Below are 14,319 nucleotides of genomic sequence, written 5' to 3' on the forward strand. Positions count from 1 at the left end.
CGATCCCAGGACCCTGAGATCATGACCTGAGCAGAAGGCAGCGGCTTAATCCACTGAGCCACCCAGGCACCCCAGTATTTGTGATTTTAAATAGGGTAGTCAAGGAAGGATTCTTTGGAAAGGTGACATCTGAACATAGTTTGAGGACAGTGAGGGAATCAGGCATGTAGATACCTGGAGAAAAAGTGTTCTAGGCCGAGGAAATACCCAGACCAAAAAGGCCTTGGTTCAAGTAGAGCTATGGAGGAATTTAGTAGGAGAAAGGCCAGAGTGTAAGCATGGGGAAAGAGAAGGCACTGGTCTTTGTAGATGTGAAGTGAAGTGAGGTACCAGTGAAGGAGCCTAAGCAGAGGAGTGACATAATCTGTCACTATGCTTTGGAGCAGAGACAAGACTGTAGAAGAGGGCACAGGGAGAAGCAGGGAAGCCCACTAGAAGCAATTTAGTAACTCAAGCAAAAGGTGATGGTGGCTTAGATCAAGGTGGTTGCAGCAGAGTAGTCTGCATAAACATGTATTTTTAAGTTTTTACTTGAAAAAGTTTCAAAATCACATTACAAAAAAAACCACAGGAGTGCCTGGGTGGCTCAGTGGGTTGAGCCTCTGCCTTCAGCTCGGGTCATGATCTCAGGGTCCTGGGATTGAGCCTCACATCGGGCTTTCTGCTAAGCAGGGAACCTGCTTCCTTCTCTTTCTCTGCCTGCCTCTCTGCCTACTTGTGATCTCTGTTTGTTAAATAAATAAAATCTTTAAAAACAACAACAAAAACACAAAAAGAACTACAAGAATAGTAAAAAAACCTCCCATGTACCCTTCACCTAGACTCACAATATTCTCATCACTTTTTCCATTTTTGAAGAGTTTGTGCATGACTAGTTGTTTTATACAACAGCACTCAAATTGAGTCTGTCTAGTATTTCCTCAGAATTTTTGGCAGGAGAACTATGTAAGTAATTATAAGCCTTCTCAATGCGTAGCAATCAAAACGCACTGTCAGCTTGGGATCAGTCTGTCCCTATGTTAGTGTTAGGATACTTGAACACTTGAATAAGGTTTGTCTGCCAGGTCTGTTCACTATAAAAATATAAATTTTCCTTTTATAATTACTATGTAACTTGTGTGGTGATACTTTAGGACAATAAAAATATGCTGTAACCCATCAAACTTTCATCCAACAATGTAATGAGGATTCCTACCTGCATAAATTATTACAATGACTGCAAAAAGGTCATTATCCTAATAATCATTCCTTCTACCTTTATTAGTTGGCATTTTACTGTAAAAAAGAGCTTTCCCTTCTCCTTTATTTACTTACTTTCAGTATGCACTCATAGATTTCTTTTTTATTTAATAGGTATAATCAATTTGTCATTATTAATTTTGCTTCTAATACTGTCTTGGATTTGACCAGTGGAATTAACTTCAAAGAACTGGCCAGGGGGAGCACCTCATTTTTTTTTGACACAACAATATGTTCCAAGGTCATCTGCAGACATTTCCTTTGCCAACCCCATAATTAGCCAATTCTCCAAGGGGTCCCAATTCTGGGTATGTTTTAAGATTGTCCAGTAGAGAAGCTATTGAATGTGAGAGGTAAGAATCATGGGTGACTTTACAAATTTTGATTTGAACACCTGGAAGGACAGAGTTGGTATCAACTGAGATTAGCAAGGTGTGTGTATGTTCTAGAGGAGGAGAGATCAGGTATACCCTTCAGGAAAAGTTAATTTGAAACATCAAATAAACACCCAAAGAGATGTCAAATAGGCAGCTAGATATGAGCTTGATGCCCAGGCTAAAGATATAGATGCAATAATCCGTGACATATAATGGTATTTAAGCCATTAGATTAGATAGGATCACCAAGAGGATAAGCATACACATACTGCCAAAGAACAAGTATTAGGCAATCTTCTATAAAGATAAGGAATCAACAAGGAAGATGAAACAGGAATTTCTAGTGAGGAAGAAGGACAACAAAGAGAGAATGAAGTTATATAAGCACAGTGAAAAAAGACAAGGAAGATAATCAGCTGACTTAAATGTTGCTGAAACATCTAGTGAGACAATTGAGAACTGCTCATTGGCTTTAGGTGGCTGAGTACAAACATTACCTCAAAAAGGGCAGGGGTTTTTGTTTTGTTCAATAACATATCCCATGTGCTCAGAAAAGATCCCAAGTATAAACAAGTATTTATTGAATGAATGAATGAATGAATGATCACGGAGGTCTTTGATGACCTTAATGAAAACAGTTTTGGTGGAGTGAATGCGGGGGAAACCCTAACTGAAGTGGGTTTGAAAGATATGATTGGAGGGAAACTAAAGACACTATCAAGAAACTCTTCTGAGGAACTTTAATGCAAAGGGAAGAGAAATGGAGCTCCAACTGGCTGAGAAGATACAAGCATTTTTTTCTTTTAAAAATGGCAGAGGGGCGCTGGGGTGCTCAGTGGGTTAAGCCACTGCCTTCGGCTCAGGTCATGATCTCAGGGTCCTGGGATCGTGTCCCGCATCGGGCTCTCTGCTCAGCAGGGAGCCTGCTTCCTCCTCTCTCTCTCTGCCTGCCTCTCCGTCTACTTGTGATCTCTCTCTGTCAAATAAATAAATAAAATCTTTAAAAAAAAAATGGCAGAAACTGAAGGATGTTTTTGTAGGTAATAATCCAATAGAGAGTATAAGCTAGTATAAGAGAGAGGAGACTTCCTAGAGCAATATCCTTGAAAAAGTGAGAGAATGATATATATTAAATTATATATATTAAAAAATCACATAAATTCCTGGCAACTTGTTCCAATGATAAGAAAGTGTCATACTCAATCCCTGCTTTTAAAAATTTATTTATTATTTATTTATTTAAAGCACATGAATAGGGGGGAAGGAGAGTAGGAGAGGGAGAAACAGGCTCCCCACTGAGCAGTGAGCCTGACGATGGGCTTGATCCCAGGACCCTGGGATCATGGCCTGAGCTGAACCAACTGAGCCACCCAGGTGTTCCTCAATCCCCGCTTTTTAAGTGCCTTGGAATAACCTATCACCTGTCTGAAACCTGTTAGTTTAACTAAGAAAATCGTTCAGTTCCGTACTTATAATCTTTTGTAGTTGAGTATGCTAACCTCCACTGCATTTGTTTTCTGAATTATTAAGCACTATGTTGTTATTAGTCCCTGACTGTAAAAAAATCTATTATGGTATCTAGATCACTTTTTAGTTGTACAAACATAACTCAATTATTTGTAAGCTAAAACTTACAGAGGCAAGATGATAGAATTTCTAACAAAAGATTAGGCCAAGGATTTTTACTGTGGGTGAAGCTGATTCTTCACTTTGCTTAGTCTGATTACAAAAACGCTAGTTTAATTCAGAGCTGCCATCGAAGCATATACATTTAAATATTCATTCATAACTTAAGCAATTCTACATTTTGCTTGCTTTTACTGAAACTGTGTGCTACTGCTAATGGTTCATTTACAGAAATGCAATTTACATTTTACAATGTAAAAATGCAATTTACATTTTTAAAAAGGATTTGATTAGGGGCACCTGGGTGGCTCAGTTCATGATCCTAGGATCATGCTCAGCAGGCAGTCTGCTTCCCTCTCCCTCTGCTGCTCCCCCTGCTGTGGTCTCTCCCACTCTCTCTGTCAAATACATAAATAAAATATTTGGAAAAAAAAAAAAAGGATTTAATTAAACATTTCTTCCAATTTCAATTTCTTAGGTGGCTTAAGATTTAACCTCCTAAAAGTCCTGAACAACATTTTTCTGTTTTGGGTTCTTTTGGTGACTTCCTGACCTGTTCCCATTCACCTTTCCCCTACCTCCCAATAAATAAGAAAGTCTTACTGAATTATCAGATTAGAAAAAAACCATAATAAAAATAAAAATTTCTTATTATAAATTTTATTTATAATCTCAGTTGGAAAGTGAGGGGGCTATAAGTTTGATAATGTTCCACAGATGACTAAGACATGCTGTACTTCCTGTCTTCTCCCATCTCTGGTTAAAAACATTAGCTTTAGGAAAAAAAAAATCTCCCTTTATGTTAACTATAAACAATTTCTCCAGCAATGCTTCTTAAACTTTAATGTGCACATGAATTATCTGGAGATCTTGTTCAAATGAGAATCTGGATTTAGTAAATTGTGTGTGGCCCGAGTTTCTGCACTTCTAACAAGCTTCCAGGTGATGCTAAGACTCCTGATCGCAGATGTTTCAGTAGTTAAATTTCTAAAGAACAAACACATTTTCATTTGTGTGAGATTGTTTATTCTTTGGAGACAGAATGATAAAGCAAGTTTTCAGTTACTCATCAATGTTTTATATACACTGTTGATTAAACCCAGGGAAATTCTTTTGTTTTCAAAAATACCCCATCTTTCACTGCCTAGAAGCATAAAAATAAAAAGTAACACAAGGCAAATTGTCCAAGTACAGTGAATTTAAATACCTGTTGTTTGGATTATTTACATCACTGCTCCCTTATACCAACCTAGAAAATGGCAAGCCGAATATAGGTAATCAAATTCATGTTGCTTAAAAAAGAATCAAGATTTAGATCATGCCTATTATTGGATAACAATTAACAATTTACTTATAAAAAACAGAAGTAAAGGTCATAATGTAAAGATGATGACTGAATAAAGTACATTTCTTCAAGAGTTTATTTTGGTGGGGCGCCTGGGTGGCTCAGTGGGTTAAAGCCTCTGTCTTTGGCTTGGGTCGTGATCCCAAGGTCCTGGGATAGAGCCCCATGTCAGACTCTTTGCTCAGCAGGGAGCCTATTTCCTCCTCTCTCTGTGCCTGACTCTCTGCCTACCTGTGATCTCTGTCTGTCCAATAAGTAAATAAAATCGTAAAAAAAAAAAAAAATGAAATCTTGGGACCTAACCAATGTTTATAAACTAAAATTGGTTTATAAGATATCCTGCCTCTTTTCAAAATTAACAATGGGTAGTAGTAATACTACATTGTGTTTGTTTAAACTAACTGGGAATAAATTACAATAGATATTTTGAAAATAGGGGCGCCTGGGTGGCTCAGTGGGTTAAGCCGCTGCCTTCGGCTCAGGTCATGATCTCAGGGTCCTGGGATCGAGTCCCGCATCGGGCTCTCTGCTCAGCAGGGAGCCTGCTTCCTCCTCTCTCTCTCTCTGCCTGCCTCTCTGCCTACTTGTAATCTCTGTCAAATAAATAAATAAATCTTTAAAAAAAAAAAAAAAAAAGATATTTTGAAAATAATTATATAATTTTACCTGATCCTGGATGTTTAGAAATTATAGCTTTAGCCAACACTGTGCCTAGTAGCTTTGAAACAGAAATCCGCACATCATAATTGGAACCTTCAAAGGACTTAAAACATAGTGTGGCCACACTATCCAAGTCTGTACTCCACATAAAGATGGCCTCTTTCTGAAGTTCAAGGAGACACTATTTAATTGAAAACAAAACAAAACAAAGCAAAACAAAAAAAACCACAGACATTAATGAAAAATAAAATGTAAATGTCAGGTTCAGATCTATATAAGTTATAGAAACTATCCAGCTCTAACAAAAATTATATACAAATCCAAAGTATCTAAATAATGATTGCAGAGACAACAAATGAATACTTATTAAAAGTCATAAAAATTATACTTTATAAAACAATGTGTCCAAAGAGGATGGGAGGAGAACCCATTCTAAGTAGGTTAGAACCAATCTGTTGGCTAGGAGCAGTTGTGAGAATAATTATAACATAAACAACGCTACTGTCCTATCTGACCAACTATATTAGGAAGGCCATGATAATTCTGAAGATCACAAGACTTGGCCTAGATCTGCGGAGGACTAAACTGCCTTATTTTGCTTCTGTTTCCTAGCTTGCAAAAAGTGACATATTCAAAAGAAATTAAAATATCAAAACCTAAATCTTAGACTTAAAAAAAAAAGAAAAAGAAGGCGTGATAAAAACAAATCACTCTCAAATAAAATAAATTTTACATGTAAACTTCAGGTTATAAAACTATAGAAAGGAAGCATAGTAGAGTGAAAGAAATACTCAGAGTCTGGTAACCAGAATTCCCCACCCTCCAACAAAGTCTGGAGGACCTTGGGAAATTCATACAACTCTCCGGACCTCAGTTTCCTCCTATGCTAAAGTAAGATGGGCTAACTACCAAGATTATACTCTGAGATCATGTACCTATTAACAGGGATACTAATTTAATTTTCTTTATATTTATTTTGAGAAATTCTGCTTATTAGACCATATTACCTTTGCAGCAGCACAACGAACAGACATGGATCTATCTGTTAAGCAGGATTTAGCAGCTTTATAAACATCCCTGTGGCAAGGTGTAGCAGCAGCTCCTAGTCCATTCAATATATTTTGCAGACTAAGCATAATCTCATATCGACCTTGAGACTACCAAAAAGAAAAAATTTAAGAAAAAAAATTTAACTGTGAAAAGTAGCATTAAGCATTACAATTTCTCTCATATACTAGTGAAATACTTCAATATCTGTATACACTAACCAACCCATCTAACATCAAGAAACATTAACAGTTGTTATTTTATGAAATGTTTCACCATTTGAAAAGTGGTATGTCTACATATTATTTCAACAAAATACGAAGGGTTGATGTGAAGATTAGGTGAAATTATATTAAAAAATCCTAGCACAAGGCTGGCATGTTGTTAAGCATTCAATAAATGGTCGCTATTAATGAGGTAACATGGTAAGTGGTCAGCTTCTGGCAGTCAGGTACCCTTGGGCAAAACCGTTCACCATTTAAACGGATATATCCACCTCACAGGTTGTTGTGAAGATCAAACAAGTTACTATATGCAAAATGCTGAGAATAAGGCCTGACATATAGTAAATGCTCAAAAGATTTTATAGCCATTAATATTTTAGCATTCATTGGGCTGAGTAGCTTAACTCAGAGAACAAAAGGCTGAGCTTTGGACTTAAAAAGACTTGGGGCTGAATCTTGGCTCTGATCCTTAGCACCTGTGTGACTTTAAGTTGTTCTTACTTATTTCTCCATCTATAAAATGAGAATAAGATGAACCCCACAGAGCCAGTGTGAGAAGTAAGTAAGTCCTTGTGGGGAAAACATTTACCGCAGTGCCTGGTACATAGAAATACTCAAATAACAGTTGCTGCTTATACTACTGATATTTTAATAAATGCCCCAAATGATTTCTATATCCCAGGAAATTAAGGCCAGTAAAGATAACTTAAAGATAACTAAAGTTGGGGGAAGACAAAGATCAACATCAAGTATCATTTTCATAGGAATGTTATTAATTTTCTTTGCCCAAAGGAGCACAAAATGAGTAATTAATAGGTGGACATAACCAATTGAGTCTCAAGGTGAAACTTCTGAACTTTCTTTTTATCCCAACTTTATGATGTCTATTACTGAAGGGCATGAATCAAAGGTGGGAGCTCTTTGGTCATCTCCAACTTGTTGTAGTACCTGATCTACTAAGTCATATAGATAAAAAATAGCAGGAAATAAAATCCTCAGCAATAACTTGAAAATTTCTGAGACTTAAAGAGTAATCCCATTAACCATGAGGCCTAAAAAGATTATAGCTTAACTAAGAGAGTTAAGTGGGAAAAAAAAGTTTATTTATTTATTATTTGAGAGAGAGAGAGAGAGAGAGGGCATGAGAGGAGAGAGGTCAGCGGGAGAAGCAGACTTCCTGTCAAGAAGGCAGCTGGGTGTGGGACTTGATCCAAAGACTCTAGGTTCATCAACTGAGCAGAAGGCCATCGCTTAACCAATTGAGCCACGCAGGCACCCAGGGAAAAAAAGTTTAAAATGGCCATTCCTCAGCAGATAAAAGTTCTTACAAACATTTTCTTTTAAGTAAAACCCAATTTTATAATCTCTTTTTTTAAAGATTTTATTTATTTATTTGACAAAGAGAGATTACAAGCAGGCAGAGAGGCAGGTAGAGAGAGGAGGAAGCAGGCTCCCTGCTGAGCAGAGAGCCCGATGCGGGACTCTATCCCAGGACCCTGAGCCGAAGGCAGGGGCTTAACCCACTGAGCCACCCAGGTGCCCTATAATCTCTTTTGATGTTAACAATCTCTTCTGCTGAATCACTTTCTTCAGTTTTCTAGCAAAACACTGCTTAGAACTAACTGGATTCGATCACTAGTTTTTTGTTTGGACTTAACTTCTGAAATATCTTGAATAAGCTACATTCTTTTTTTTTTTTTTTTAATTTTTTTTCTTTTAAATAATCTCTACACCCAGCATGGTGCTTGAACTCAAAACCAAGAGTTGTGTGCTCTACTGTCTGAGCCAGCCAGGCACCCCAAATCAGTTACATTTTTCTCGAAATTTATCATATTTTATATATGAACTTTCAAATTCAGGTCATAATCTATCTCAGAGTCTCAGGATCAAACTCTGTGTCAAGCTCTTTGCTCAGGATAAAATCTGCTTGGAGTTTCTCTGTCCCTCTCCTTCTGCCCCACCCTACTGCATATACTTGTGCATGCAGGTGCACAAACGTTCTCTCTCTCTCCCCCCTAAAATAAATAAATAGTTTTTTTTTTTTTTTTAATGTGTGGGCAACTAGATAGCATTTTAAAAAATTATTTCAGAGCTGTTTTCTAGACTTCTCCTCTAGGTGAGGTCAGAACAAGAACTAGAATGTTGTTTTTATATTTAGAGGTGCTGAGGGGCCCCTGGGTGGCTCAGTCATTAGATGTCTGCCTTTGGCTTAGGTGGTGATCCCAGGGTCTTGGGATTTAGTCCCATGTCAAGCCCCCTGCTCGGTGGGAAGCCTGCTTTGCCCTCTTCCACTCCTCCTCCCTCAATGTCTCTCTCTGTCAAATAAATAAGAATAAAATCTTAAAAAAAAAAAAAAGGTGTTGAGTTATCCTTAAATACTAGGGATGACAGATTTAAAATGTTTGATAAACACATATACAAATGCTTTAATTTCAAAATGATTGGTGAGGAGCACCTGGGTGGCTCAGGCAGTTAAACATCTGCTTTCAACTAAGGTCATGATCCCAAAGTCCATCCCAAAGATGGAACACCCCCATCAGCTCCCTGCTCAGCAGGAAGCCTGCTTCTCCTTCTGCCTCCACCCTTCCTCCTGGATGTACATGCTCTCTCTCTCAAATAACTAATAAAATCTTAAAAAAAAAAAATTAGTGAAATTATAGTTGGCAAGAAATTACAGTATCTTGGAAGACAAATGAAGAGACAGTTACAAAAACAAAGGGTATTCCACAGTGGTAAATGATCACAAATCAATAAGGCTAAGGCTGAGAATATATTCCTCTGACAACTAAAAGGTCAACCATACCCTGGTCATACTTATATCCTCGATGCTCTTTCCCAACCTGCCTGTATTCCTTACTCTTTTCTGTTCTGGTAGAATACCACTCCAACCATCAGGTACCCAGTTGTTACCAACTATGTATCTGGATCCTTGTTGACAAGCACTTGCTGTAATACTAGTATTAGGGGAAAAGGTGATGCGAGAGGATGAAGCAGGGATGGGTCTGCCAGAGAAATACTTGAAGCTTTTGCCAATCTGGATTTATCCAAAATTGTAAATTGTATTACTAATTTTCTAATAAAGATTTAAAATACAAAAGAGATATGTACATCTCCTAGAAATATTTCTAGGAAATATTTATGGATATATTTATATACATACCTATGTATGCTTACCAGAGGTAAAGCACTTCTGTTGGCTCAAGAAACCATAAAACACAAAACCATAAAATACTTTTTATTCTTTTTCTTTTGATACAATAAAAATTATAGTTTATCTTTTTAATCTTTGGTTGAACTTGTGGTTACTCACCTCTGCACTCTTCATAGCTTTAAGAATATTCCCCACTGTATCAGTAAAGGTGTTAACCAGTACTCTACCCAACTTCCTGTACAAGGAACCCAAACATACCACAGCAGCACTGAAACAACATTTAGATTAGGAATTAATCATGAGTGAAAAAACAGGAATCAAAAAAATCTTAGCCTATGTAAAAGTGACTATTTAATTTTACTTTTAAAGTATAAAACTGCCCAGAATCTATTCAATTATTAAATCCTAAGGTATGATGCATGCATGAATACCAGGTAATTACACTTCCCATAACAATTTTTTTAAAAAATGGGTCTTTAAATAAGCAAAACCTCAGCCCAAAGATTCAATTCCCCCAAATTCTTTTTATAAAATAATTTTCCATGAAACTGACCTGCATATATTGGCTAATCAAAGATAATCTTAAAGATGCAAGGTAAGAAAAACAGGAAATAATATTCTTATCAAGTCTGAAGTCTGAAAACTTCTTGGGAAAATACATTCTGTTATAAGCTAAAAATTAGATCAACAGAAATTTCTGTAAAATTACTACTGTGGAACCATACATGGCAAATGACTTTCTCTAAAATAACGGACAAAAAAATGAACTGAATCCTATAGAGAAAGAAACTAAGCTGTTCTTTTTAGGAGCTTAGAAGAGTATATTTCTATATGGTACTTACTATTAACTTTTACTACTAAGAGCTAATAAATTAAAAGAAAACCCAAGAGGTGAAGAACTCAAAATACCTTTTTCTTAAACACTCAACGGCTAAGACTTTTTTTGTATTTATCCTTAAAACACTTCTTTTTTAATAGCTGACATATATTAGTTTCAGGTGCACAACATAGTGATTCAATAATTATAAACATTACAAAATGCTCACTACAGCAAGTGTAGTTACCATCTGCCATCATACAATGTTATTACAGTATTATTGACCATAGTCCCTGTGCTGTACTTTCTATCCCTATGACTTACTTGTTTGTATAAATAGAAGTTCGTACCTCTTAATCCCCTTCACCTATTTCACTTAACTCTCTCCCTATCCCCCACTCTGGCAACCACCAGTTTGTGTACTACATTTATGGGTCTCCAGCTACTACATTTTTAGTAAGACAGTTTTCCTTCCTAAATCAAGACTTCAAATATGTCTAAAATATTTTTTAGAATAGTCTCTCAACCAATGGGAAAATGTTTTTTTTTAAAGGTAAATTTAAAAAATGAGCAAAATAATTTGTGCTCAGTTTCAAAATAATTATCAAGTAGTTTGGTTTCTTTAGAAAAATGATTCAACAAGGAAACACTACTTTATGTTCAGTTTTAATATTTAACTTACAGTTTTGTGGGAAGATAACTTGGAGAATCATCTTTGCTACGAATAAGATCATTACATTTATCGATTGTCTCGTAAACAGAGAATGTGTCACCAATACTATAAAGAACACCTAGATTTTTAGCAAGGAGTTTGCGGGTAGGAGGCCCTGGGGAGCTATTCAACAAAGATAGGAGCTGTTCAACAAGAGTCTTCTGTTTCTCCTTCACATCACTCTAGAAAGGAACATAACAAAGAATTCCAAGTCAATATAATTACATGTAATCTTTTAATACGATTTTTCTTTCATATATTTAAGAATTAAAAACTCCAGAAAAATACAAAATTATTTTGACTAAAAATTACAAGTAAGTTGGTGGTGTAGTCATTGTGCCACACAGGGTAGTTTGCGGCCCTGCAGGTATCTCCAAAAAGTAATTTCTGGGCCACAATACAGTGGAGTCTCTGTGAAGAAAGATAAGGGTTCTATTTCTTCTATATCCTTTTTCTTCTATTGAAAGGTAGAGCAAATATGTACTTAAACCAGAGGCTCTTTGTTATTAAGTCTCTCCCCCATACATATCTGTATAAATAAGCAGCAACCTATAATCTATCATGAGTTGACCTTGAAATGAAGGACTGCGTTACTCAGATCTTTTTCTAAGTTTAGTGCAATTTTCTTTTTGTAAACTTATGCATCTAAATGCCAGTAATGTTATTCCATTTTACTTGTCTACTTTCTGATAAAGGAGTACAGAATACCATTATAATAGTAAAGGTATTCAGATGCTCACTACAGCATAAGCTTCCACAACAAACTATTTATTAGTATACGGATTTTTGTCTTGTCAAATTCTAAATTTCTCCATGAGTAGTGTCTCTGTACCATTTCTGTATTACATATGGTGTCACTTACTACGTAGAAGAATATCCTCATTCTTAGTAGATGTATGCAGAAGTATTTAAGGTGCAATACCATCTCATATGGCTCAGTAAATCAGTCAATCAAATATGATAAAATGTTAACTGCTGAATGTAGCTGAAAGTATGAATGATTTGGGGTTTTTTGGGGGGGAAATTATTTCATAAGCCTAAGAGTTAATATGTTTACTAAAGGACTTTTAAATTTATATTCTCTGTAAAAAGCTCACAACTTTTTTTTTTTTTTTTAAAGATTTTATTTATTTGACAGAGAGAGATTACAAGCAGGCAGAGAGGCAGGTAGAGAGAGAGAGGAGGAAGCAGGCTCCCTGCTGAGCAGAGAGCCCGATGCGGGACTCGATCCCAGGACCCTGAGATCATGACCTGAGCCGAAGGCAGCGGCTTAACCCTCTGAGCCACCCAGGCACCCAAAAGCTCACAACTTTTTAAAAGTGAAACTCCCTTACAATATTTAGCAATATATTACACAAAGGCTTCATGTACTTCATGCATATGAAGTGAAGAAAATAATGAAAATGAAATCTAATAGAATGTGGTTTATAGTTAGTTTTTTATATTTTTGTATATATATATTTAAAGATTTTATTTATTTATTAGAGAGATATCACAAGCAGAGGGAAAGGGTAGAGGGAGAAGCAGGCTCCCTGCTTGGGGAGCCTGATGTGGAGCTTGATCCCAGGACCCCGGGATCAAGACTTGAGCTGAAGGCAGATGCTTAGCCGAGTAGGCCATCCCGGCTCCCCTTTTTATATATTTTTAAAGTAATATAAAAAACATTGATTTCTTCCTGTTTTGAAAGAATAGACTTCTTGTAATATTTCATTATAAACTTTTCTTTAAATTAATATATAATGTATTATTGGCCCCAGGGGTACATGTTTGTGAATCGTTAGGCTTACACACTTCACAGCACTCACCCCCTCCTCAATGTCCATAATCATTATAAACTCTTAACAGGGTCTAGCATTTGAAAGCTAATTTAGGTTATTCTGAATGAAATTAGAAAAGCAAACCGAACGACCTACACAACATCTGGCACTTAAAAAAACACTAAGAAGTTTTTGCAATTTTACCCACCCTGCTGGTTGCCAGCAAGAGCTTCTCCAAATAGCTCAACCAGTCAAAAATAAACTCTGCCTTCTGAACTTCACCTAGTTGATTGTACACTTCTTCATTCAGCAGTAAGTTATGAGCTAATTCCATTCCTTGCCGAAAATTCTCCTAGCTGGTGGTCACAATTCTTCTCATTAAACTTCAGTCAATATATCTAAGAAAAAAAAACCTGTAATAGAGGAAAAGAACATATTTTAAAAGGAAGGCAATTCTAATACTGGAAATTTCCACAGAAAGCACAAAGTATAATTAAATTGGGAGATAGTTTTTATAAATTATAAACTGGGTGAAACTGGGAAATCCCAACACTGAACTCTTAACAATGATACAAAATCTACCTTTGACTCAGTTTTTGGAAAGCAGACAGGCAAAGCAGAAAAAGTATCATTGATATTCATATGAAAAAATGTGCTAAACAGAAGAGACATTCCATTAAAATTCTAAAAATTTTTAGGTTAGGCTACTAAGGATTCGATTTTTAATTTTCTTTGTAGGATAAATATCCTTTTACTAAAATAAAATGGGTCACAGGTACATATCAATAAATGATCAACTATCCAGACCTACTAAAATTCTATAAAGGTTGACTTCTGCCTGGTCCTGTCATTTACCTGGATTTTGAAATTGAAGGACTTATTCCTATTAGCATCTGTTTCCTCAGCCTAATAAAGATACTGCATATAGCTTGAGGCTAGGAGTTTTAGCAAAAAGCCTCATCTCAACCAGAATAGTCCTATCTCTGTGAGCCCTGTGAAAGCAAAGTCCTTGTTTTCAAGACACTTAGATGGATGTTGTCCAGGATCTGTAGCAATAAAGATCATATCTGCTCTGACCCAAATCCAAAGCAGCCTTCATTTCTGCTGTAGCAAATACTCAAAAAAAGACAGAGTAGATTCTGCTTAGTTTTGTTTTTTTAAATTCATGAGTATGTCCTGGGCATATACCTTCCAGGATATAAATAACATGTAAGTGTATACACACACACACACACACAAACACAGATTTATAAGATGACATCTTGATTACGGAATTTTTTATGTTTAGAAGGATCGTGTTCAAGTTTATAGCAACATGTCTACAACTCATTTTTGAATAATTAAGTGACTCAATCAGCCATAAA

The 14,319-nt window shown here is 36.2% G+C and overlaps 1 protein-coding gene across 9 annotated transcripts in view; it reads right to left on the reverse strand.

Annotated features, from left to right (window-relative positions):
* The window catches only part of HEATR5A (HEAT repeat containing 5A), a 114,729-nt gene that overhangs the window by 86,276 nt on the left and 14,134 nt on the right, over nucleotides 1-14,319 (reverse strand). For 8 of the 9 annotated variants that reach the window (XR_009355603.1, XM_059181845.1, XM_059181841.1 and 5 more), the window contains 5 exons: nucleotides 13,164-13,368; nucleotides 11,169-11,380; nucleotides 9,829-9,937; nucleotides 6,255-6,404; nucleotides 5,254-5,428 (listed from right to left, as the gene is read on the reverse strand). Coding sequence is in view for 8 of the 9 variants with exons in the window: in XM_059181845.1 (XP_059037828.1) it covers nucleotides 5,254-5,428; nucleotides 6,255-6,404; nucleotides 9,829-9,937; nucleotides 11,169-11,380; nucleotides 13,164-13,289 (772 nt within the window). In the remaining variant the exon portion in view is untranslated. The remainder of the gene's footprint in view (nucleotides 1-5,253; nucleotides 5,429-6,254; nucleotides 6,405-9,828; nucleotides 9,938-11,168; nucleotides 11,381-13,163; nucleotides 13,369-14,319) is intronic. The other variant, XM_059181838.1, reaches the window with a different exon arrangement.

The sequence above is a fragment of the Mustela lutreola genome, chromosome 7 (genome assembly GCF_030435805.1).
Source record: "Mustela lutreola isolate mMusLut2 chromosome 7, mMusLut2.pri, whole genome shotgun sequence".
Taxonomy (NCBI): domain Eukaryota; kingdom Metazoa; phylum Chordata; class Mammalia; order Carnivora; family Mustelidae; genus Mustela; species Mustela lutreola.